This window comes from Misgurnus anguillicaudatus, unplaced genomic scaffold (genome assembly GCF_027580225.2).
Source record: "Misgurnus anguillicaudatus unplaced genomic scaffold, ASM2758022v2 HiC_scaffold_29, whole genome shotgun sequence".
NCBI classification, from domain to species: domain Eukaryota; kingdom Metazoa; phylum Chordata; class Actinopteri; order Cypriniformes; family Cobitidae; genus Misgurnus; species Misgurnus anguillicaudatus.
This window is the reverse complement of record NW_027395279.1, coordinates 696243-721187: the sequence shown is the minus strand read 5'-3', so window position 1 is coordinate 721187 and position 24945 is coordinate 696243. Positions and strand designations below refer to the sequence as shown.

Below are 24945 nucleotides of genomic sequence, written 5' to 3'. Positions count from 1 at the left end.
TGCAAGGTAGAACACAGTATTGTGTTAATTCTGATGCTTTTTAATGTTACTATATTACACATTTTATAGCTAAAATCATTAGTGCCGTGGTGTTTCAATGGTTTCGTGAGAATCACCCATATATGGGGATGATTATTAGGCCAATGGGCAAGTTTGGCCAGGATGCCAGGGCACACCCCTACTCTTTTTCTAAGGACATCCTTGGATTTTTAATGACCACATAGAGTCAAGAGGGTTGCACACCGGATGCACAGCTCAGTGCCAAGCAGCGCCGTTCTAAAAAAATCAAACACATTGTTTTTTGTGAGTATATGCACAGCGGCGCCGACAGGTGGCGCCTGTCCACGGTGCCCAGCAAGTTGCTCAAATCCCTGTCGCGCAACAGAGCGCCACTCATATAATTTAACATTAAATAACATCATATTTGTCCCAAATCATTAATGATTAGCATTGGGTGCTAATGTATATTTTGCATTTTGAAGTAGACGCTATCTGACTAAGCTTGCACTATTTAATGTGCACTTCCGGTGTACGATACCTCCGAGTTGTCCTAGACGCCACGCTGCGCGGCGCTGAGCTGCGTGTCCAGTGTGCGACCCCCTTGAGGACCTTGGTTTAACGTCTCATCCGAAGGACCGTGCTTTTTTGACAATATAGTGTCCCCATCAGGACCCACACGGACCACAGGGTGAGCACCGCCTGCTGGTCTCACTAACAGCAACCTGGTTTTCCCAAGAGGTCTCCCACCCAAGTACTGCCCAGGCTCAACCCTACTTAGCTTCAGTGGGCAAGCTGTCTTGGGCTACAGGGTGATATGGCTGCTGGCTATGGTTATTAAGGTGTTGTGAGGTTACCAGGGTGTTTGGGGTAATTGCCAGGGCATTGCTCTATGGTTGTTATGGTGTTGGGTGTTTGCTAGATGGTTAGGTGTTCCAAGTGGTTGCCAGGGCATTTCTTTCTTTCTTTATTCCCAGCGTCTATGGCTACATTTATGGCGAGAACTGGTTAATACATGCACAAATTGATTCAGACACGTTATTCCAGACACAGGTTGGGGGAGGGACAGTTGGCATCTCCAATTTGGCTAACTTGCATGATTTTGGCCTGTGGGAGGAACTCGGAGTACCCTATGTAAACCCACGCTGACACAGGGAGAACATGCAAACTCCACACAGAAAGGCCACCTGACCTAGCCGGGGCTTGAACCAGCTGCGTTTAAGGCGTCATATTCGCGTATACCGCGTCTAGTTTGCCACTTGGACATTTTGAGTTTACTCGCTTTACTCGTGTGAAATTCTAGTGATCGAGACATTCACGCATAAATTCGCGTCATGGAAGGGGCTTCTGCGACTACGCTCCCTTGATGTAATCACGTCACTGCTAGAGCAAGCTCCTGATTGGTTAACTCGCCACGTTTTTCCGCTAAAGTTCCGCACCATTCGTACAAACTAGACGCGGGAATGAGATGGAATCGCATTTACCGCGCCACGCTAAACACCTCATTCGCGCCACAAGACCTCCAGATGCACGTCAACGCGTCTTCATATTTACTTAACATTGAAATCACGCCTGCCGCCTTTCCAGCGGCTGGTGTGAATGCATCATAAGGCAACAGTGCTACCCACTAAGCCACTGTGTCACCCCACCAGGTTGTTAAAGTTGTAAAGTTGTGCTTTAAAAGTGTATATTTGTTATTTTTCTTGTCAAAAATGACAATCGTTTCGCTAGATAAGACCCTTATGCCTCGTTTGGGATTGTTTATAGTCCTTTGAAACTCTGATGAAAAAAACTGTTAAGTATTGAGTTAAGTGTTAAGTGTTGGTGTCTATTAAAGTCCATTAAAATGAGAAAAATCCTGCAATGTTTTTCTCAAAAAACATAATTTCTTCTCGACTGAACAAAGAAAGACATCAACATTTTGGATGACATGGTGGTGAGTAAATTATCTGGATTTTTCTTTTAAGAAAATGGAATATTCCTTTAAGGTGTTGTGAGGTTGCTAATTGGATACCAGGGTGTTTTGGGTGGTTGCCAGGCCATTTCCTGGGTTTGTTAAGTTGTTGTGTGATTTCTAGATGGTTAGTAGGGTTTTTTGGGTGGTTGCCAGGGCATTGCTCTATGGTTGTTAAGGTGTTGTGCGTTTGCCAGATGGTTAGGGTGATCCAAGTGGTTGCCAGGACATTTCCTTGTGGTTGTTAAGGTGTTGTGCGTTTACTAGATGGTTACTAAGTTATATTGGGTGGTTGTTGAAGTATTACTTTATGGTTGTTAAGGTGTTCTGCATTTGCTAGATGGTTACTCGGTTGTTCCAGGTGGTTGCCAGGGCATTTTCTGTGGTGGTAAAGTTGTTGTGCGGTTGCTAGGTGGTTACTGGGGTGTTTTGGATGGTTGGCAGGGTATAACTCTACGGTATGCCTTCAGGCTGTCTTGCACAGCATGACCAGGTGATTGTTAAATGACTAATTAATTGCTGCTCAAAATGAAGTTGAGATTAGGTTTGTTACTCTCTCTCTGACGAAGGCTTGTAAGCCACAACAAGTAGCTGTATTTGTCACCTGTTTATAAAAGATTAAGTCATGATGAAATGAAGGCTTTTTTACTTTTTTCTACATCATTCGAGTGCCTTGGAAATTCTTTCTTTAAAGGGATACTTTACCGATTTAGCATTCAGCTTTGTATCTGTAGAAACCCGGCAGTATTACTGAATGACCATGTTTCCCTCCATCATTACCCCCTGAGAGGAGAGATATCTGCATTTTGGTTCTGCAAAAAAGTCCTCCGATGATGTAATATGACGATTTTTGCATCATCGGAGGACTTTTTTGCAGAACCAAAATGCAGATATCTCTCCTCTCAGGGCGAAATGATGGAGGGAAACATGGTCATTCAGTAATACTGCCGGGTTTCTACAGATACAAAGCTGAATGCTAAATCGGTGAAGTATCCCTTTAAGTAAATTACCCCTTACATCTAAAGAGCACTGAGATGAGGAATTCACACCTTGTGCAGCACTTCTTTTGCATTCTTTGCTTTGATTGCTCCATGTTTGTTTATGGTTGTTAAGGTGTTGTGCGGTTGCTAGGTGGTTACTAGGCTGTTCTTGGTGATTGCCAGGCCATTACTCTATGGATGTTAAGGTATTGTGCAGTTGCTAGATGGTTACTAAGGTATTTTGGGTGGTTGCTTGAGCATTTTTATGGTTGTTAAGGTGTTGTGCTGTTGCTAGGTGGTTACCAAGGTGTTTTGGGTGGTTGCCGGACCATTTCTTTGTGGTTCATAAGATGTTGTGAAGTTGCTAGGTGGTAACCCGGGTGTACTGAGTTGTTGCCAGGGCATTGCTCTATGGTTTGTTAAGGTGTTGTGCAATTGCTATGCGGTTGCTAGGCTGTTCTTAGTGGTTGCCAGACCATTACTCTATGGATGTTAAGGTATTGTGTGATTGAAAGTGGTTAATAGGATATTTTTGGTGGTTACCAGGGCATTGCTCTATGTTTGTTAGGTATTGTGCAGTTGCTAGGTGATTACCAAGGTATTTTGGGTGGTTGCTTGAGCATTTTTAGGGTTGCTATGGTGTTGTGCTGTTGCTAGGTGGTTACCAAGGTGTTTTGGGTGGTTGTCGGAGCATTTCTTTGTGGTTCATAAGATGTTGTGAAGTTGCTAGGTGGTAACCTGGGTGTACTGAGTTGTTGCCAGGTTATTGCTCTATGGTTTGTTAAGGTGTTGTGCAGTTGCTAAGTGGTTACTAGGCTGTTCTCAGTGGTTGCCAGATCATTACTCTATGGATGTTAAGGTATTGTGTGATTTGTAGGTGGTAAGTAGGATATTTTTGGTGGTTACCAGGGCATTGCTCTATGTTTGTTAGGTTTTGTGCAAGTGCTAGATGGTTACTAAGGTATTTTGGTGATTGCACAATTTTTATGGTTGTTAAGGTGTTGCTAGGTAGTTATCAAGGTGTTTTGGGTGGTTGTCGGCCCATTTCTTTGTGATTGTTGCTAGGGGGTAATTCGGGTGTAGTGAGTTGTTGCCAGGGCATTGCTCTATGGTTTGTTAAGGTGTTGTGCAGTTGCTAAGTGTTTACTAGGCTGTTCTTAGTAGTTGCCAGGGGCATTGCTCTATGGTTTGTTAAGGTGTTGTGCAGTTGCTAAGTGTTTACTAGGCTGTTCTTAGTAGTTGCCAGGCCATTACTCTATGGATGTTAAGGTGTTGCTAGCTGCTGTTCCTGTCACTTAATGGTAGAGTATTGCTTTAGAAACACAAAAGATTGTGGCTTCAATCCCAGGGAATACATGCTGGAAAATGTACATCTTGTAAGTCGTTTCAGCTAAAAGAGTCTGCCAAATGCGTACATGTATTGCTAGGTGGATTTATGCTTTTCTGTTATATCATCCTCCATGTGAAAGTGCAGTCATACAGAAAAAGCAGCAAATTTTTCATCAACAAACTGTAATTTAAGGCATCATTAACTTCTGCAGGGGTGAAGGACGAGTGAAGGACAGCGTTTACTGTTGTTCAATTCATAAAGCATTGAGTTAGCAGCTCAAAGGTCACATAATCTATTCATATTCAATGACCTTTAAGTTGCACTGGATTAAAGTGTCTGCTGATGCATAAATATAAATAAATGTTAAATCTAATATTTAAGGTCAGAGGATTTTGAGTAGTTGTGATTCTTTCCTTAGTAAACATCATTGTAGAGAAGACCATTCTGATTGATTAAATGTCTACATTTTGTCATTTAATTCTTGTGTTATAAGCAAACAGGATATCTTGTTTTCATTTGATTTGCCTTTTTTACCAAAATAAGATAAATGATGAATGCTGATAGCCCAAAGGAGCACATGTAGTACAGGTTGATTGTCGCCCGGGGCGAACTGGGGTTAAACATCACGCTCGGAGGCTCAATGCTGATGTCAGTCATTTTCCACATCACCAAGCTTAACCTGAGACTCTGTTGTGTTAGCAGTCCACGCGTCCAATAAAACCGCTCACGCAAACATGCTATTACCTAAACTAGATGCCATGTTGATTCCTTTCAGCGATAAAAACACACGCCAGTGAACACATCATAACCTGGGTGTTAATTTATTGGAGTCAGATGGTGGTCGTATCATTAGCGCTGCTAGTTAGCTCTAGGCTCAATTTGATCAGCAGTCACGGATTTTACTCTGTAAAATTCTTCAGTCGAACAAATGAAGGATTCAGTGCTGTAATTGGCTTTAGTTCATATTCTCGGCGCTCTGTTTTGCCAAATGAGTCCATTCTGATTTGCCCTCAAGTCTCAATGACTGTAAAAGTCTTTCATAAGGAAAATGAAACGAGCTCGAGAGAGCCGTATGCGAGCGTGTGACGCCGACAAACTCGTTCACCAGAACCTTGCAGATAACATCAGACTACATATAGATTATAATAATACAGTGATGCTTAAATGGTTCGAATTAGATTAATATGCGGTTCTGGTTATGTTCTGGAGGAAGAACCGTACAGAATGAGTTATCAGATGGTGTGGATGGATGAAAATGAAATACGGTGCAGGTTGTTTGTGTAATTGTCCATTGAGACACACTCACGAGGGCTTTCTCCGGTTTGATAGCCGTGTGTTATATGAACCCTCTTCATTCTGATGAGGCAAGCTGCTATCATTTCATCTGGGAGAAGTTCACGGTCCATATCAGAGTTCTGCCCATTACACTTAAATGTGTTCGGAGTCAAAGTCTTTAAATAACGCACACTCGACAGCACACACACGTCCACTCTATATCGGTGGGGATGGAGGGTCTCTCCCAACACCAGCTGTTGAGTTTTCCAGACTCTGCCTAACAGTTTATCAGGACTAAACATCAACATATGTTCAGCAGTTTGCCTCCGTCCTACAGTCCAGCCTGCAGCCACAAACCTGTTTCTCACAGCTGAGGAATAAAGAGACGGTTCGGCCTAAGATGCCCATTTTTTATCATTCACAAACCCTGCTTGCACTGTTGACTTCACAAGACTGGTAATATACAACATAATGTGTTGCTTTTCAGTTACTAGATGCATGAGATCACTGATTTTGTTTACATTAAAACCGTTCAGTTTGAAAATGTCTATGTATCAACGTGATTTGAGAGCTACAGCAGAGGGGGAATAATACAGAAGTCCGGTGTGCGACCCTTAAGACTTTAAATATATCTTCATGGAGGTATTTGGTCATTTTTGTCAGGGGGTGCTCACCCTGTGGTCTGTGTGGGTCCTAACACCCCAGTACAGTGATGGGGACAATATACTGTCAAAAAGCATCTTTCGGATGAGACGTTAAACCGAGGTCCTGACTCTCTGTGGTCCTTAAAATTCCCAGGATGTCATTCGAAAAAGAGTAGGGGTGTGCCTCGGCATCCTGGCCAAACTTGCCCATTGGCCTACTAATCATCCCTCATACTAATTGGCTATATCTCTCGGTCTCCTCTCCACTAATAAGCTGGTGTGTGGTGGGCATTCTGGCGCAATATGGCTGCCGTCGCATCATCCAGGTGGATGCTGCACATTGGTGGTGGTTGAGGAGATTCCCCCATTCATATGTAAAGTGCTTTGAGGTCTGCAGAAAAAGCGCTATATAACGAATTATTATTGTGTCTGTATGCTTTACTTGAAACCTACGTACAGGCCCGTATTAAGAATTCGGAGGCCCCTGGGCACAATGTCTTGTAGGCCCCCCAAATTATATAAGATGTGGTTATTTTTATTAAAAACACCTTTACATTTACACGAGTTACACTTACACATTGCAGCCTATGATCACAACCTGTAGGACAATGTCAATACATGTAGATATTTTTGTTGTAAGCAGGGACCTGCATAGGGGGACAGGTCACACATCTTGAACAATTATATCATTATTTAGATTTTTCAAATGTAATTTTCTTCCCATCGCTTGGGCCCCAAGTGCACATGAGCCCCAAGTGCACGTGCCCATAATGCCCATTGGATAATCTGACCCTGACTACGTAGCAGTGTAAACATTCTGCAATAGTTTGGTGTCGTGTTAATGACTTAGTATGTGTGAGGTCATTTGTATGGGTGTGTTTTGAGTTGTGTGTTTGTGAGGTCATTTGTATGAGTTGTGTTATGAGTTGTGTGTTTGTGAGGTCATTTGTATGGGGAGTGTTATGAGTTGTGTGTACTGTACGTGAGGTAATTTATTTGGGTGTGTTTTGAGTTGTGTGTTTATGAGGTCATTTGTTTGGGTGAGTTTTGAGTTGTGTGTTTGTGAGGTCATTTGTATGAGTGTGTTATGAGTTGTATGTGTGTATATGTGGGCTAATAGAAGTCTTTGTGGCGCCGAGTTCCTCGTTCTTCTTTGTTGTTTGTAACCCAAACTATCCCATGAGCCTGTAGTGATGAGTGTGAGGTAATGACCGCAGATAGCCTCCTGTTTTACTCACTCCTGTCTTATTTTGATGATCTGTATTTATGCTGCTATTGACACATCTCTTCACACGGAATATCATTTTAGACGACTTAAAGAAAACAGACAACATTTAAGCTTAGGAGAGAGAGAGAGAGAGAGAGAGAGAGAGAGAGAGAGAGAGAGAGAGAGAGAGAGAAAGAGAGAGAAAGAGAAGACTCATCAGCTGCTGCTATATTCATTTATCAGTTACACACCCTCAGAAATAATCTACAGTCCTGATCTTGTATAGTACTTCTATTCTGCCTCCGTTAATTGTAAATTTGTATACTTCAAATGTTTATATTTCAAGTCTATTTTATATTGTAAATATCATCCGATTCTATTTCATTTGACTTTATTTGCAATAGTACTTCATCCATCACCCTGCACCTTAGCTTAATTCCACCTTAATGTTGGTTATTGTTGTGTTACTGTATGTTTCTTGTTCTATGTACAATGCGTTGGCAATATTATAAGTGACACAATCATGCCAATAAAGATTCTTTAAATTGACATTGAAAAATTGAGAGACTTATACACAGAGAGAAAGATAGAGAGTAATAGAGGGCACCATGTTTCAGCACCATGGACAGCTGCCTGAGTTTCAGCACCATGGACAGCTGCCATTGACACACAGATGAGGATTTTTCTAATAGCTCATACAAAATGATCATTCTGTTGTGATTCTGTCATGTCATTTCAAACCCATATTCTTTCTGCCAAGGTGCAGAGAATAAGGCCAGGTTTCTTTTTTCTATAAAATGACATTATGGCAAATTTGTGGCCAAGCTGCCAGGACAAAAAGCCAGGACATTAAACCATTCAGCACCATTTAGGATATTACTAATGGTCTGATGTCATATCATCATTTTATCTTTTGTGCCCCAAGGAAGAAACTGACAGTGGTTTGAAATTATATGAGATGAAGTAAATAATGATAAATGACTGATATCAGATCCAGTCCGATCTTTCTCGATGAGTGTATCTCTCATTGTTGCTCTGCACATTAAGTATTGAAGATGTGTGAAGATTATTCACTCTCTCACAGGAAGACTAGCAGAACAGACCTCGGTCATATTTATCTGTAGTTTTAATCCCACAGGTTTGATTAATGTTTTTTGGCTAAGGCACCATACACTGTTCATTATCAGTTACTGTACAGATATCTGTAAAGATATGCAGATGAACAAAACCAAGCATTCAGTTCTATTTATTTGTTGTAGGATCCATTGAAATATGAATCTTGTGTTAAGCATCCTCCTAAATTTCTTTGTGTTTCTGTCTTGGCAGTGACGGGTTTCCCGTACCCCACAGCAGGGGCGACAGTGACCTACAGAGGTGCTCATCTGAGAGGAAGAGGTCGAGCCGTTTATAACCCCTTCCGTACGGCCCCGCCTCCTCCGCCTATCCCGGCCTATGGAGCGTGAGTCCTCTGCTTACTAAAGCAAACAATATAACAAACTAACCAGATGAAGGCATCTCAGCATGACAAAAACGTGGATTTGGACCTGATCTCTTGCATGCATATAATCTCTGATCATGTTGAATTTAAATTAACTTTGAATTCTGAATCAAAGTGATTTATTCCTTGTGGTTACATGACTAAATTCTGCTCTGTGAGGGCTGTTAATCTGATGCATTTATTGTCTTATCTGTTTCTGTCACACAGAGTTCTGTATCAGGACGGATTCTACGGCGCTGAGATCTATGTGAGTCACTTTGTGTTTCATTCTTTGTTTTGGCTTTGATTAAGCACACGTGTTGTGTCAAAAAAATCTTGATAACAAAATATTCCTGATTCCATCCATTTACCACAAACTGTTTCACTATCCTTACACTTACAAAGAAAGAAAATGACTAAACAAGCCAGATATGATACAGTCAAGGGTGTTTTTTTCACATATGCAGTGTTACTCAGCACACACTTCACACATAAATAAAAACAAATGTGAACTTTCTGTCATCGTTTACTCACTCTTGCGTGGTTGTAAACCTGTATGATGTTCTCTGAGGAACACAAATGCAGAAGATCCTCACACAAATGGGTTATGAAGGTTTGGTATACAGCACATAAGTCATGTGAATGGCTGTTGGGGGGCTTTAATGTCTCTTTTGTAGCATAAAACACACATTACCTGCTGTGTTCATCGAACAGAAGAAAGGCCAACACGAGGGGTGTGTTGAGTAAATGATGACAGAGTTGTCGTTTTGAAGGACTGTTCTTTTAGAAGTTCAGCATCTCACTTAAGTGTTTGAGGGAAATTTGTGGCAGGTGTTTATTTGACACAGTTTCTCACTGTATCCATCAGGCAGGTGAATGTGAACCTCCTGTATAATCTCAGATCTGTTGTGTGTTTCTCTGGCCACCAGTGAATCACGATAAGACGAAGCAGGTTCAGATAGCAGGATTTATCATCTCCCACAATACACCAAAACACACACAAACACATTCAACTCCCACCAGAGACTGCAGTGTGAAGACCTGATAATGGCCACACACTGAACCTGAGTCACCTGAAAGACAAGATATTTCTCTTATCTCATTTTATCTCCTCTCTGCTCATGCTGTCTTATTTTGTCATATCTTCTCTCATACTCTTGTCTTATCTCGTCTCATACTCTTATTTTATCTTATGTCCTCTCATCTCATTTTATCTCATCTACTCTTATTCTCTCGTCTCATTTTATGCCATCTACTCTTGTCTCATTTTATCTCATATATTCTCATACTCTCATCTCATTTTATCTCACCTAATTTTCTTGTCTCATTGTATCTCATCTACTTTTATCCTCTAGTCTCATTTGCTCTCTTCTCACCTTATTGTCTTGTCTCATTATATTTTATTTACTTTCATACTCTCGTCTCATTTAATCTCATCTACTTTCATACTCTCGTTCCATTGTATCTCATCTACTCTTTTACTCTTGTCTCATTTTATCTCATCTACTCTCATACTCTCGTCTCATTTTATCTCACCTCATTTTCTTGTCTCATTTTATCTCATCTACTTTCATACTTTTGTCTCATTTTATCTCATCTCTCCTCATTGTCTTGTCTCATTTTATTTCATCTACTTTCATACTCTCGTCTCATTTTATCTCATCTACTTTCGTACTCTTGTTTCATTGTATCTCATCTACTCTTATACTCTTGTCTCATTTTATCTCACCTCATTTTCTTGTCTCGTTGTATCTCATCTACTTTTATTCCTAAGTCTCATTTTAGCTCATCTCACCTAATTGTATTGTCTCATTTTATCCCATCTATTTTCATACTTTTGTCTCATTTTATCTCACCTCATTTTCTTGTCTCGTTGTATCTAATCTACTTTTATTCCTTAGTCTCATTTTAGCTCATCTCACCTTATTGTATTGTCTCATTTTATCTCATGTTCTTTCATACTTTTGTCTCATTTTATCTCATCTCTCCTCATTGTCTTGTCTCATTTTATTTCATCTACTTTCATTCTCTCGTCTCATTTTATCTCATCTACTTTTGTACTCTCGTTTCATTTTATCTCATCTACTCTTATACTCTTGTCTCATTTTATCTCATCTACTCTCATATTCTCGTCTCATTTTATCTCATCTACTTTTGTACTCTCGTTTCATTTTATCTCATCTACTCTCATATTCTCGTCTCATTTTATCTCACCTCATTTTCTTGTCTCATTGTGTCTCATCTACTTTTATTCCTTAGTCTCATTTTATCTCATCTCACCTCATTGTCTTGTCTCATTTTATTTCATCTACTCTTATACTTTTATACTCTTGTCTCATTTTATCTCATCTACCTTTATACGCTCGACTCAATTTCTCTCATCTCCTATCATACTCTCATCTTATTTTATCCCATCTACTCTCATACTCTTATCTCATTTTATCTCACCTTATTTTCTTGTCTCATTTTATCTCGTCTACTTTCATGCTCTCATCTCATTTTATCTCATCTCGTTGTCTTGTCGCATTGTATCTTATCTACACTTATACTCTCATCTTATTTTTATCTTCTCATTCTCTCGTCTCATTTTTATCTCCTCTCATACTCTCGTCTCATTTGATCTCATCTCACCTCCAGTATCTCGTCTCATCTTATCTCCTCATTAAATAGTGATAAGACAGAGCTCTTGCTTATTGGCACCCCTCATCAGCTTCGTAAAGCTGGTTTGCTATTTAAAAATGTAGATGTCTCTGTTCTGGAAGTACAAACCAAATAAAAAAATCTAGGAGTAATTTTTAATTTAAGTTTGTCTTTTGACCCTCATGTTCGGTACACTGTAAAGAACTCATTTTTTCATCTCATAAATATTGACTGCGCTCTATGTCATCCCTTTCTGTGACTGAAAGGCTTATTAATACTTTTCTGTTTTTCCGCATTGACTATTGCAATGCAATTCTGGCCGGGGTTCCTAAATCCACACTTATCAAACTGCAATGTGTGCAAAATTCAGCTGCTAGGATCCTGACCAGAGTCAGGCAAAATGAGCATATCACATCAATTCTTAAGTCCATGCACTGGCTTCCGGTCAGGTTTCGAGTTGATTTTAAAGTCCTCATGCGTACATATAAGGCACTGCATGGTCTGGCCCACGAGTATCTGTCTGCACTTTTAATCTTATACACACACAACTGTTATTTTCTTGTTTTATGTAAAGTGTCTTGAAAAGCTCTTTTAAAGACGCTATTTAAAAATAAAGTTATTATTATTTTCATACTCTCGTCTCATTTTATTTTATCCCACCTCATGATCTCGTCTCATTTTATCTCATCTACTTTTATACTCTAATCTTATTTTATCTCATCTTATAACTTGCAGTGAGTGAGTTCACTATTGGGATGGGTTAAATGGCAAGGTCACATTTCAAGTATGTGTCCCATACTTGACAAACATGTCACTTTCATACTCTCATCACTCTTTATCTCATCTCCTCTCATACTCTCTTCTCATTTTATCTCACTTTCTCATCCTCTCATCTTTCTTTCCCTCAGCTCATCTCATTTGCTCTCATCTTCTCTCGTCTCGTTTTGTCTTCATTAATTCTTTTCTCAACAGTACGTTTTGTTACCATATTTAGGATCGTAAAGCGTGCGCTCTCGTTCACAGTGTCCTGATAAGAGGCATGTGCTGTGTATTGGGGCAGAGGTGGTGACAGTCTGATTTATTACCCCGCGTGTCTGCAGGCGTGGGCTCCAATCAGCAGAGTCCCACAGGAAGTTTACTACGGCTGCTCCTCCTCACTTCCTGTCCCCATGGGAACAAAGGGGAGGGGTCATGTGACCTCACAATTCCCCCCTCCACCTATAACCTGATTTCATACGTTCCAACATCTTCATCAAATGTGCCATTTAGTTCTATTGCCAAAACTGGTATGACAGATGATGGGTAAACTAGCAATACGTTCAGTATTCAATACAATTTTATTTGCAATCTTTCTAAATGTTGCATTGTCAAACAACATTACATGTACAGTTTCATCTTGTTTTTTTTTTTTAATAGCTGGAAATTTTAAATCTGCTCCTTGTGCCTGTATGCTTGTATTTTTGTGAGCTCAGATTTGCCAAAAACTTAGTCAATTAAATATGAAAAGTTAACCCCTAAAAATAGTTTTGGCTTCATTTAGCCTCCTGAGCTGAGAACGCGAAATGTTTATAAATTTGAGTCTCAGTGACTAAACCGTCTGATTTTAACCTTCTCTCAGCATTCGTGAACATCCATGTGCCTCGGGCATTTTGCAGCGTGTGAAAAGCTCTTGTTAAATAATACAGCAGCCCTGCGTAGAGCTCTGCTGACCGTCACAGATTCGCTCGATGCACATAAAACTTTCTGGACCTAATTTATATGCAGTTATCAAGCTATATCTCACATTCAGAGCATCTCTAAAGAGAAGGCATCAGTGAGGTTTGTGAGTGCTGTAGCTCCTCCTGCTGGTTTGATCTGAACATGCACGAATGTTTTGTGTGGTTACTGGACTGAAGTATCTTCTGACGTATTGATTAATGTTGGTTATTAGTGATGAGCCTGCAGACAGATGATCTGATCTCCACCCCACACGTCCTGCTCTCATGATTATGATACAAAACACCAAATCACAAGAAAACAGACCACTTTGTCCTATAACTTAGAGATCTGTTGACAGAGAAAGAGTTGATCATATGCGACACATGAAGTGAAAAACATTAAAAAGTTTGTACAACACATTGATTCAAAGCAGTTAAGAGCGACTACATCAAAGAAATGCAACATTAATATTAAATCATGAAAAGTAACAATGTGTTTGATAGACAGATGTTTTTGTATGTTATATGTTTTGTGGTTTGTGTTTGCAGGGCGGTTATGCAGCGTACAGATATACACAACCTACGACAGCTACAGCCTTCAGTGACAGGTATGTGTTTATTACAAGTTACAGAAGACAACAGTCTGTCAAAATTTTGAAACCTAAAACTGTGATTAGATGAACAAAAGATAACAAAAAAATCTGAAAATGAACTCAAACAACCGAGCGGGAGACTATAGTGGGTAGTACTCCAAATTAAAATTTATGCCGATCACCTATCCATTTCTTCACTCAATACTCGCCTGTCCTCTCCTTACGTACTGCCTATCAAATAAATGCAAAATGGCGAAAAAGATAACTTAAAAAAATGAACTCAAACATTATTTTTCATAGGTGTGGATCGATGCATTGATTAAATTTCTAACGATACGATGCATCTATGCAAAAACATAAAATATCGAAATGAGGTGACACTCTCCGCGTCCTCATTTATTGATGTAACGTCCATCTACGCATTTCCACCAAAGCTCGCATTTTTTGTTTATTTTCGTGTGCTGGTGTCAGCAAGTAAATGCAATGCAGCAACAAAGCAGTGGTAGCATCAAAAACACAGCGAAAGAGGCAGAAGACGTTGGTATCGGACACAAATCGTGGGTTTGGAAATATTTTGTATTTGTAAAATGGATTGGACAAATAGATTGGCAGAAAACCTTTGCCAGCACCAGCTGAAATACTAAAGACTTTGTCTGTTGCCATCATAAGCTTGATTTTATGTGAAATTTTTCCCTTATTACTTATTTTTCTTTATTTAAAAAAAGTTTTTTTTCTTTGTTGTTGTAAATGTTCCTATTGGGACAGAGATTGTGCATTTTTTATAGAGTTAAATTAAACGTTCATGTTATATATTTTGATTCCATTTTTACAAAGCCCCTAAGGGGACATGGAGCAAAAATTTAAAAAGTTTAGTTTCGTGTGGGCACGTGAAACTATCGCATGCTCATGTGAAACTATCGCGTGCTCACATAAAACTATCGCATGCTCACGTAAAACTATTGCGTGCTCACGTTAAACTATTTCGTGCTCACATAAAACTATCGCGTGCTTATGTAAAACTATCGCGTGCTCACATGAAACTATTGCATGCTCACGTGAAACTATTGCGTGCTCACGTAAAACTATCGCATGTTCACATGAAACTATAGCGTGCTCATGTAAAACTATCGGGTGCCCACATAAAACTATTGCATGCTCACGTGAAACTGTCGCGTGCTCACGTGAAACTATCGCGTGCTCACGTGAAACTACCGCGTGCTCACGTGAAACTACCGCGTGCTCACGTGAAACTACCGCGTGCTCACGTGAAACTACCGCGTGCTCACGTGAAACTATCGCGTGCTCACGTGAAACTATCGCGTGCTCACGTGAAACTATCGCGTGCTCACGTGAAACTATCGCGTGCTCACGTGAAACTATCGCGTGCTCACGTGAAACTATCGCGTGCTCACGTGAAACTATCGCGTGCTCACGTGAAACTATCGCGTGCTCACGTGAAACTATCGCGTGCTCACGTAAAACTATCGCGTGCTCACATGAAACCATCGCGTGCTCACATAAAACTATCGCGTGCTCACGTGAAACTATCGCGTGCTCACGTGAAACTATCGCGTGCTCACGTGAAACTATCGCGTGCTCACGTGAAACTATCGCGTGCTCACGTGAAACTATCGCGTGCTCACGTGAAACTATCGCGTGCTCACGTGAAACTATCGCGTGCTCACGTGAAACTATCGCGTGCTCACGTGAAACCATCGCGTGCTCACGTGAAACCATCGCGTGCTCACGTAAAACTATCGCGTGCTCACGTGAAACTATCGCGTGCTCACGTGAAACTATTGCATGCTCACATGAAACTATTGTGTGCTTACGTAAAACTATCGTGTGCTCACATAAAACTATCGCATACTCACTTGAAACTATCGCATGCTCACATGAAACTATCGCATACTCACGTGAAACTATCGCGTGCTCACGTAAAACTATCGCGTGCTCACGTAAAACTATCGCATGCTCACATGAAACTATCGCGTGCTCATGTAAAACTATCGTGTGCTCACATGAAACTATCGCGTGCGCATGTAAAACTATCGCGTGCTCACATGAAACTATTGCGTGCTTACGTAAAACTATCGCGTGCTCACATGAAACTATTGCGTGCTTACGTAAAACTATCGTGTGCTCACATAAAACTATCGCATACTCACGTGAAACTACCGTGTGCTCACATGAAACTATCGCGTGCTCACGTGAAACTATCGCGTGCTCACGTAAAACTATCGCGTGCTCACGTAAAACTATCGCATGCTCACATGAAACTATCGCGTGTGCACGTGAAACTTCCGCATTTAGCTTCGATAGTTTCACGTTTCACTAACCTTAAAAAAAACTTCTGCACATAAAGGTGAGCACATGAATGTTTCACGTGAGCACATGAAACTAAACTTTAGATTTTTTTACTCCAAAGTCACCATAGGGGCTAAGTACATTTGTGACTGTTTAACTAGGCACATAATATTAAAGTATCAATAAATTAATCAAATCGAATCATAATTGCATCGAAGAAATGTTTGATGTACCAGCAAATATTGCACGACTGGCGGAGATAATCGATATTGTATCGTATCACAATGAACTGTCAGATTTACACCCCAATTTCTCACCAAATTTTTTAAGCATTCCATGCCTGCCTACTGGTGTATCTTCCTTAAAAGTGCCATGCATAGATTTCAGCGGCATCTAGTGATGAGATTGCAAATTGCAACCAACGGTTCAATCCACCACTCACCCCTCCCTTTCGAAACAAATAAAGAAGCTACGGTAGCCGCCATAGCACAAACAAGTCGTCGTCTGAGACAAAAAAGTGACAAAATGCGCTCTGTAGAGCAGTTTGTCTATTTAGGGCTACCGTAGAAATATGACAATGACTTCCATGTAAGGAGACCCGCAGTGAATGTAGATAAAATGGCTCATTGTAAGGTAATAAAAACATAATGGTTCACCACTGAAAACATCTGTTCTGTATACAGTATTATATTGCATTTTTGCCAATAGATCCTTGTAAAATGTACACACTGCACCTTTAAAGTGACTTTGCTTTAACTCAGCGTTTGTTTTTATTGTCTGTCCACAGTTATGGGCGAGTCTATGCAACAGCAGATCCATATAATCATGCCATCGGCCCTGCAACCACTTACAGCGTGGGAACCATGGTAAAACAACAACACCTTTACTCTTAATATTTCTCAAATTGCCTTTGATCTTTGTTGTTTGTAAGAAGCTTTTCAGCTTCCTGCTGTTGTGTAAATCAACATTGTACCCCACAATTATAAAAAGTGAATGTTTTTGCAACGACGGTTTTAGATGACTAAAGTATTTACCAGGTGCACCTCAATAGGTTAATGTCTGTTTTTAGCTAGCGTTTGCAGCATCAAAGATGAAAGCAGTAACGGTCCAATCAGAGCGCGAGAGGAGCTGCGTGGTTTTCTCTCTATTCACAACAACTGTAGGTGCATGTAATGCATGCAGCAGTGTGCCGTGGGACAAACGCAAGTAGACTGCTTTGAGTCAGAAATGCGACTCTGATTTGGCACTCCGGCATGCCTGCAGTGTTTCACAGGACGTCTGCAAAACAAATGAAAAAAAAAAGAGGCGAAATCAAGAGTAAATAAAGCTCCCCGGTGCAGCTGCTAGCTAAAAGCTTTCATTAATTAAGAGCTTTTATTTTAAACTCTCCTCATTTATTTTATTGACATATTGTGCTTCAGTCCTTGCAAATTTCCTTCCTTGCTCTTCCTCAGCACTAAGACAAAAAAAAAGACAAAAACAGGGGTGTACCCTTTAAAAAGGTCCTAATATATACCTTTAAAGTACTAATATGCACTCTTTAGGAACTTTTTGAAAGGGTACCGCTCCGATGACAGCTAGGGAATAATTTTCAAATAAGGAGCATACGTTCACTCCCTAAAAATGCTGTCTGTGTAGGAAGCATGCGTGCATGTGTGTGTGTTTGTTATTGATGCACAAAAAACGACTCATCCAGGATTATTACAGAGCGGTCAAATGATCTCTCATCTGTCGGGCAAAATGCACTTTGACTTTTGCTTCTTTAATCATAACTGATTCATGTTTGGGAGTGCGATACTGAGAGCTTTTGCTTTTAATAATTAGTTCCTCTGAGGTTGCATCAAATTCTCTTTGCTGGTTTTCCCAGCATCGTGAAATTGCAGAAGGCTCCCAACCAAATGAGGGTTTGTACCAGCATGTGGATTCTCCTAAATTAGTCCGAATTATCCTTTGAAGGTCTAAGCAGTACCGCCGTTCTGTGCATGCATGCGTCGCTTGGTGTACGAGGACCAAAACCGCTGCAAGATTTCTGCATGCTCGACTTTAAAGGGAATATTTCGCAACGGCTTTGAAGCGCATTGGCTTTAATTTGATTTAATGTAGTTATGGGTCTCTAATACTTTCAGTTCTGCACAATGCACACAGCATTACAGAGTTTTAATGAGATACCCAAAAAGTACACCGGACTCTTGCCTTGATCTCAAGATTATTAATAAACTGAAGTTAAGGAAGAGTTTATAGAGTTCAGCTGGAAATCCGAATTGTAATGCTTTTACATTTTTGTCTGCATCAGCGTTAGCAAACACACACACGCATCAATCTCATTACAGAAATCAATGCTGTTTACGCCCCTCAACGCAGAACGCACCAGGAAGGAAATTTGATGGGATTGAATGCCGCCGTTACCGTGGTTACTAGCTTTCCTCTGATTGGTCGTTTGTCATCTTTGATGTTGCAGGCTAGCCTGTACAGAGGAGGGTACAATCGCTTCACGCCATACTAAACCACAACAAACAAACAAACAAAACCAATAAAACTTTGTCAACGTGGAGTTCGGTTTCAAACTAAAATGCTTCCAGGTCACAGCGATGACCGACATCCGCTCGAGACGACGACGACGGGGACGCTTTTCTTGTTTTTGTGTTGTGCACAGATGTTGTGTAGGAAATCAGGAGATAAGAGCCTCATAAAGTATATATATATATATATTGTACAAAATTGGCTTTGTTTACTTTTCAAGCTGTTGTTTTTAATGTTGGCAATGTTTACACATTTCTATATAATTCTGTTTTATGGTCTCTCTACTTTGCTTGACTATTATGAGTATGAAATGGTTAAATATTTGGTTTATTATGTATATAGCTGCTAGTTTATTTTAAACTATATCTCAGGATCCTATTTTGTCGAAAAGGCAACTCCAAATTCACTTATCAAATATTGGCAGTGTATTTCTGTCAGGAAAAATTGTCAAAATATAGACACTAGCTGTCACTTGGGTGGCAAAAAGTAAACCTTTACATCTAAACAGTTGATGTAATTATTGGTACCAAATGTACACATATCTGTACCTAGTGATGCATAAGTAAATATTAAAGGGTACTACTGACCCAGTGACAGCTGGGGTACAAATTTTGACCGTTTATTTGAAGGGTGTCTATGTGCGTGATTGCACAGATGAGAGGACATGACGTTACAGATTTACCTCTGAAAGCTGTGAACTTGTTTTTCATACAGCTCTGATAGAGAAATAGTTTCATTCTTTATTTATACGTTTCTCGTACATTTTAGTATAATATGAAACTTGAAAATGATCAAATAACATTGGAATTATGTTGTGGGTAAAAAAACTAAAATGAATCAAAACTGTATTATAATTGCAAAAATGCACGCTTGGCATTTATCAAGCAGCTTCTTGCAAACCACACGCTTTACAAGATACCCTTAACATTATAATCTTCATAAACCCCTCTGGTCTTTAAAATGCATGCTTGATTTTGCTTTCACAAAGCTCTTCTTTCTTCTTATTAAACTGTCTGGTTAAAGTTTGTAAAAACTCTATAATCAGTGTTTCAGATTTCATTGTGATGTTTGTTTGCAAAATCTTACTTTAAATTGAGTTGAATTCATAAAGGCAAAATCCTTTTCAAACTTTGTAATCTTTAGCTAAAAGTAAGTTTGAATGTTTACAAAGCAAACATTCCTCTTGAGAAAATGTAAAGTAATTGTACAATGTTTTAAACTCCTTTCAATCCTTTATGCATACACAATGATTTTCACCAAATTAAAAAAAAAGTTAATTGGCTGAACATAATTCAAAGATTTGGATCAGTGGATCCACGTGATTGGCCCACGTTTTTTCAACATGAAATGAACATGTAAGCTCTGCTCTACTCAATTACTGTACGTCGATAGAAAATGACTAAATCACGTTTACTTAACATGAAAAAATAAAAACTTAATGTAGCACAACATGACTGATTCATGTAAACCCAACACGATTTTCCAAATAAAAAACAATTTAAGTTCAACTTAATTAATAATAATAATTAATAATTAAGTTCAACTTAATTAATTTCTACATTTGCTCTCATTATTCAGTCCCATGCAAAGCATACTGAAAACCTAAATTTGAAAACATCACATTGAATTAATTTGTTTAAAACCACACTGTAAAAATTACTTTGCTGCCATAATTTTTTTGTTGTTGAATCAACTCGGATTTACAAGTAATTTCAACTTACTATTATTTATCTTGACTAGAGATGAGTTGTTATAACTACAGGTGAGTTGTTATAACTTATAAAATATAGTTGAGAAAAGTCAACTTAATGTTATAAGTTGTGACAACTCATCTCTGTTGACATGACTTGTAAATCTGAGTTGATTTGACCAAAAATGAGCCAAATTTATTATTTTGAATGTTTGTGATACTTGACTGAATCATGTTGTTTCAAAATAAAACATCAAGTTAAGCCGAAGGTTACAATTTCAATTCAGTTTAAATTCAATTATGCAACTATGATTAAAACAGAAACTGCATCAATCGTGTTAAAATGAATGGTTTAAATAAAGCTAACTTTTTTGAGTCCAAATAAACCTCTGAAGAGCCTCTATAGTTGCATATTGACAGACTGTGATATACTGCATCTCTTCACATATATATCAGGTGTAGTTGTGTGAAGCCGTCTAATCAGATATAAGCTAGCCTATTAGATAAAACCAGCTGTGCAATACATGATGTATCTGAACGTATCATCTGAAAATACAGTCACAGAAAAAAATAAAAGACCACTCCAGGTTTGACTTTATTTATCATAGATGTAATGTAACCATTTCAGTCCAGTCTCTTTTTGAATTTTAACAAAAGCAAACCTTGGAAGTGACATAAAGTCACCCAACAGAAAATGTAAAGACCAATGAAAGATGTGACTAAAAATCAAGTTTTTAAAAAAAAAAAAAAAATAAATTTGATAACACTTTACAGTACACTTATACAGCATTTATTAATCTGTGTTAATGTTAATTTCAACAATTACTAATACTTTATTAAAATTTTGTTAACGTTAATTAATGCAATGTGAACTAACAAGAGGAAACGATGAGCAGCTTTATTTCTTTTAACTAACATTAACAAAGATTAATAAATACTGTAACAAATGTATTGCTCATGGTTCGTTCATGTTAGTTAATACATTAACTAATGTTACCTAATGAACCTTATTGTAAAGTGTTACCTTTCATTTTTTCCTAAAATACATGAAAAAACATAAGTATTTTGATGTTGAGAAGTTAATTTGAACTCTGCAGTATTAAAGATCGGAAAACACATTTTTATTTTGACCATGTTTTTCCCATTTCAATTTTTAATAAATAAATGCAAATAAAATCATAATTTTTATTTAGAATTTGGCAGAAATGCTGTCGGTAGTTGACAGAATGAAGTAAAATATAACAAGTAAAATTTCACTTAAACGTATACGTATAAATAGTAAATCATTCATTGAAATGGTCTTTTTATTTTTTTTCTGTGGCTGTACATACATGTGTTATTTTCTCTGCAATATCCAACCAAAGAGAACTAAAACATCAAAGGTTTATAAATACTGTATGTAACACGACATGACAACATTTTATAATGAAATATATATGTGTGTGTCTGTGAAAGTTTGCCCACTGACCACTCCATCGTAGTGAAGTTGTAAAAATATTCAGGATCTAAGCTTTTTTATTATTATTATTATTAACAGTATTTTACTCTGGAGACAGGACAGATGCTCTGTTGTCCATCTCTGATGTTGTTGATGCTTATACACTGTATGAGTGATTTAATGTTTATTTCTCTGTGTTAGATTGGTTTGAACATGAAGTTGCCTTTTTATTTGATTATATTATTTTTTTAAATATCTTTAAATGTATTATGTATCTATTCTGCAATTATCATGAAGTCTACATATCAGCACAAAAAATTGATATGAATATAACTGATGTAAAGTCCTGTAGACTGACGTCTATTTACACTTCAGGGTTCAATTCTTCTGGACCGTCTTGTTTACTATGCTAAGCAAAAAAATATATATTAAGAACAGCACGTTGAAAAAAGATAAAAGCAAAAAATGATGCTTTGTGAATATGTATATATGATGCTCTTCATAAATGTTGAATATTAGCTATATAGTGGACTTTCTCTAGATAAACAGTTGATCTTTAAACCATGTTATTTTCATTGTACTCATTAATCCCTCTGTGAGTTGTAAGTACTTTGGTTTGATATTTTGAACTGCAATGTGTATGATATGGTCTTATAATATTATTATGAAACATAATATTTGATGTTTACATATTCATTATATATAGATATATTCAAGTTCATTATAATTCATGAATATGTCAAAATAAAATAAAGAGCTTACAGTACCAGCGTTTATAAATAAAATAGCAACCATCTGACTTGGGGTGCCATTTATTTCTTATTACTAATAATCAAAAATACATGTAGATTAAAATATTGTCTGATTTTGTTTTCTTTTCTTTGGAATGACATGAAATTGAGTAAATAATGGCAAAATTTATAAAATGCATTAAACTCTGTGAATACTGTCTGAATTGATTTAATCAGATTTTACAGCATCACTTTTATGAATTTGCTCTCATCTGTTTGTGTTTTGTTCACCTCAGTAAATACAGTTAAAGATGGACAGAGACAGAACTGCACCTCAGGACATCAGGACACACGATCATCATGAGGAAATCCAGAGAAAAACAATGAAAACAAAATGTACATTCAACTGGAAAATAACGGACAAGAATGAGACGGCTATTGAAAGAACCAATGAAAAACATCTGAAAACATTTTATTTTTTATATATTTGCGTTAATGAAGAGAAGCAGTTCATGTACACGAAGATACACGTTTATGTTTATCTCAGTTGAAGATGGACAGAAAATTGACACTGATATGAGTGTGAAGGGATTTCTGCCCACATTCTCCACCATAATCTCTTTTACTCCACATGGACGGAGCTTACGTCCTCATTGCTCACTCACCATTTCTTCCTATTCCACTTCCAGCTTCTGATTCGTTTATGTGGATAGAGCTACGCATTCACTTCCTGTGGCTGATGTCATAACTCTCTGATGATTGGCAATGTTGCCGACCAACTTCCTGTGTCGTACCTGGTTCAGACTATTTTATTATAAAACTAAAGATGTCATTTTCTGATCAGTATTCTCCAGCTATTAAGACGACGAGGAGGGTGAGTTTGTTCATACTGGTTGATAAACGCACAACTGCAAAACAAGAGCCTCAGACAACAGAATATTATACGAGTCAGAAATATAAAAAAAAAAAATTTTGAGTGCATCTCAGTGATGTTGGGGTTGTAGTTTATGACAAGAGGGCCGCGCTTGTGAAACACGTGATTTGCATACAAATGATTTACACTTAAATTCACTATGCTGGGGTCATGATGCAAGTGCATTACTATATAAACGCGTTTACTTTAAACCAGGTGAAGTATTCCCAGCCAAAATAAATGAAACGGATGCATCTATAGTCTTTAACGTTAGAAAAGCATTATAGGATTATTATAGTACTATATGAAAACTATATCCACAGATTTACCTACATAAAATGCTTCCTTTAAAAATGATGTTTTACAAAGTGACTGTTAACCTGTTCTCTGGTAAATACGTCACCTATACGCAGTATTTCAGGGGGGTGTAACAAACAGAGGATTTTATTTAGGAAAATGGCTTGAATTTGTAAAAGAACATTTTCCCGTTCAACGTGTTTTCAAGAATGTATTCATATATGTTCAGAGTGTATTAGTAGATGTATTTGTACATAGATAACACATATCTATTATTGAGTATTGGGAGTTGCGTGAAGTGGCTGTGTGTGTGCGCGTGTGAGTCGCTCTTTTTATATTTTATTCCACTCATAACTGAATCGTGCTTTATTATCCAGCCTGTACTCTGTGACACATTTATACACTTTCACAGTCTATATTGTTGATATATATTGAGATTATTATGCCCTAGAAAAAAAACTTTTACCTTTTTAGATTTAAATGAATATTACTTATTATATTTACAAAGCCTCATAAGCTTTGCTTAGGTTGGAGTTTATCTCTAACCCCGCCTCTTCCATAAAGTTCTTTAAACAATGATTGGACAAACCAGGCATTTGTGACCCATGTTGCTCTGATCAAAGATTTCAGAATTATTTGAATAATGCTGATAATGCTGATATGATGCAGATGTCTGAGAGTTATTTCCTCTCTAGAAAGATCAAGACTTGAAATGTTTTTTTAAACCAGGGGTTTTCAAACTGGGGTCCAGGGACCACCAGGAGGATCCAGGGCAGGAGTGGGGAACCCAGGGTACTGGAGGGCCACTGTCCTGCAGAGTTTAGTTCCAACCCTAATCAAACACACCTGAATTTAATTTCCAAGTAATCCTGAAGACTTTAATTTGATTTTCAGGTGTGTGTAATTAGGGTTGGAACGAAACTTTGCAGGACAGTGGCCTTCCAGGACCAGGGTTCCCCACCCCTGATCTAGGGGGTCCCCAGAAAATTTCATAGTATTTTTTTATGTATTTATTATGTGTTTGTTTAATATCTTGCCACATATATTCCAGTATTGTTTTATTTGCTTTGTATCTTTCTAGTGTGTTTTCGTTATTACAGTGTCCTCACTGATTTGTAAGGCAGTATCCTTGTAAAGCTGCCGTGAAACAAGGTTTATTGTCAAAGTTGCTGCAGTAAAAAATACATTTAAATTGAAAATGTTTCTCTTTAGGTTTATAGCATTACTCTAAAGCAGTGGTTCCCAAACTGGGGAG

General features: G+C 38.3%; 1 protein-coding gene across 6 annotated transcripts in view; it reads left to right on the top strand.

The window, feature by feature from the left end:
* The window catches only part of LOC129436771 (RNA binding protein fox-1 homolog 3-like), a 304205-nt gene extending 279630 nt beyond the window's left edge, over positions 1 to 24575 (top strand). For 3 of the 6 annotated variants that reach the window (XM_073865024.1, XM_073865025.1, XM_073865023.1), the window contains 5 exons: positions 8714 to 8846; positions 9093 to 9132; positions 13751 to 13809; positions 16889 to 16967; positions 18560 to 21054. In XM_073865024.1, the coding sequence (XP_073721125.1) occupies positions 8714 to 8846; positions 9093 to 9132; positions 13751 to 13809; positions 16889 to 16967; positions 18560 to 18604 (356 nt within the window). In that variant the 3' untranslated portion in view covers positions 18605 to 21054. Of the gene's footprint in view, positions 1 to 8713; positions 8847 to 9092; positions 9133 to 13750; positions 13810 to 16888; positions 16968 to 18559; positions 21055 to 22776 lie in introns of those variants that run through there. The other 3 variants (XM_073865020.1, XM_073865021.1, XM_073865022.1) reach the window with 2 other exon arrangements.
* Positions 24576 to 24945: the final 370 nt, after the last annotated feature.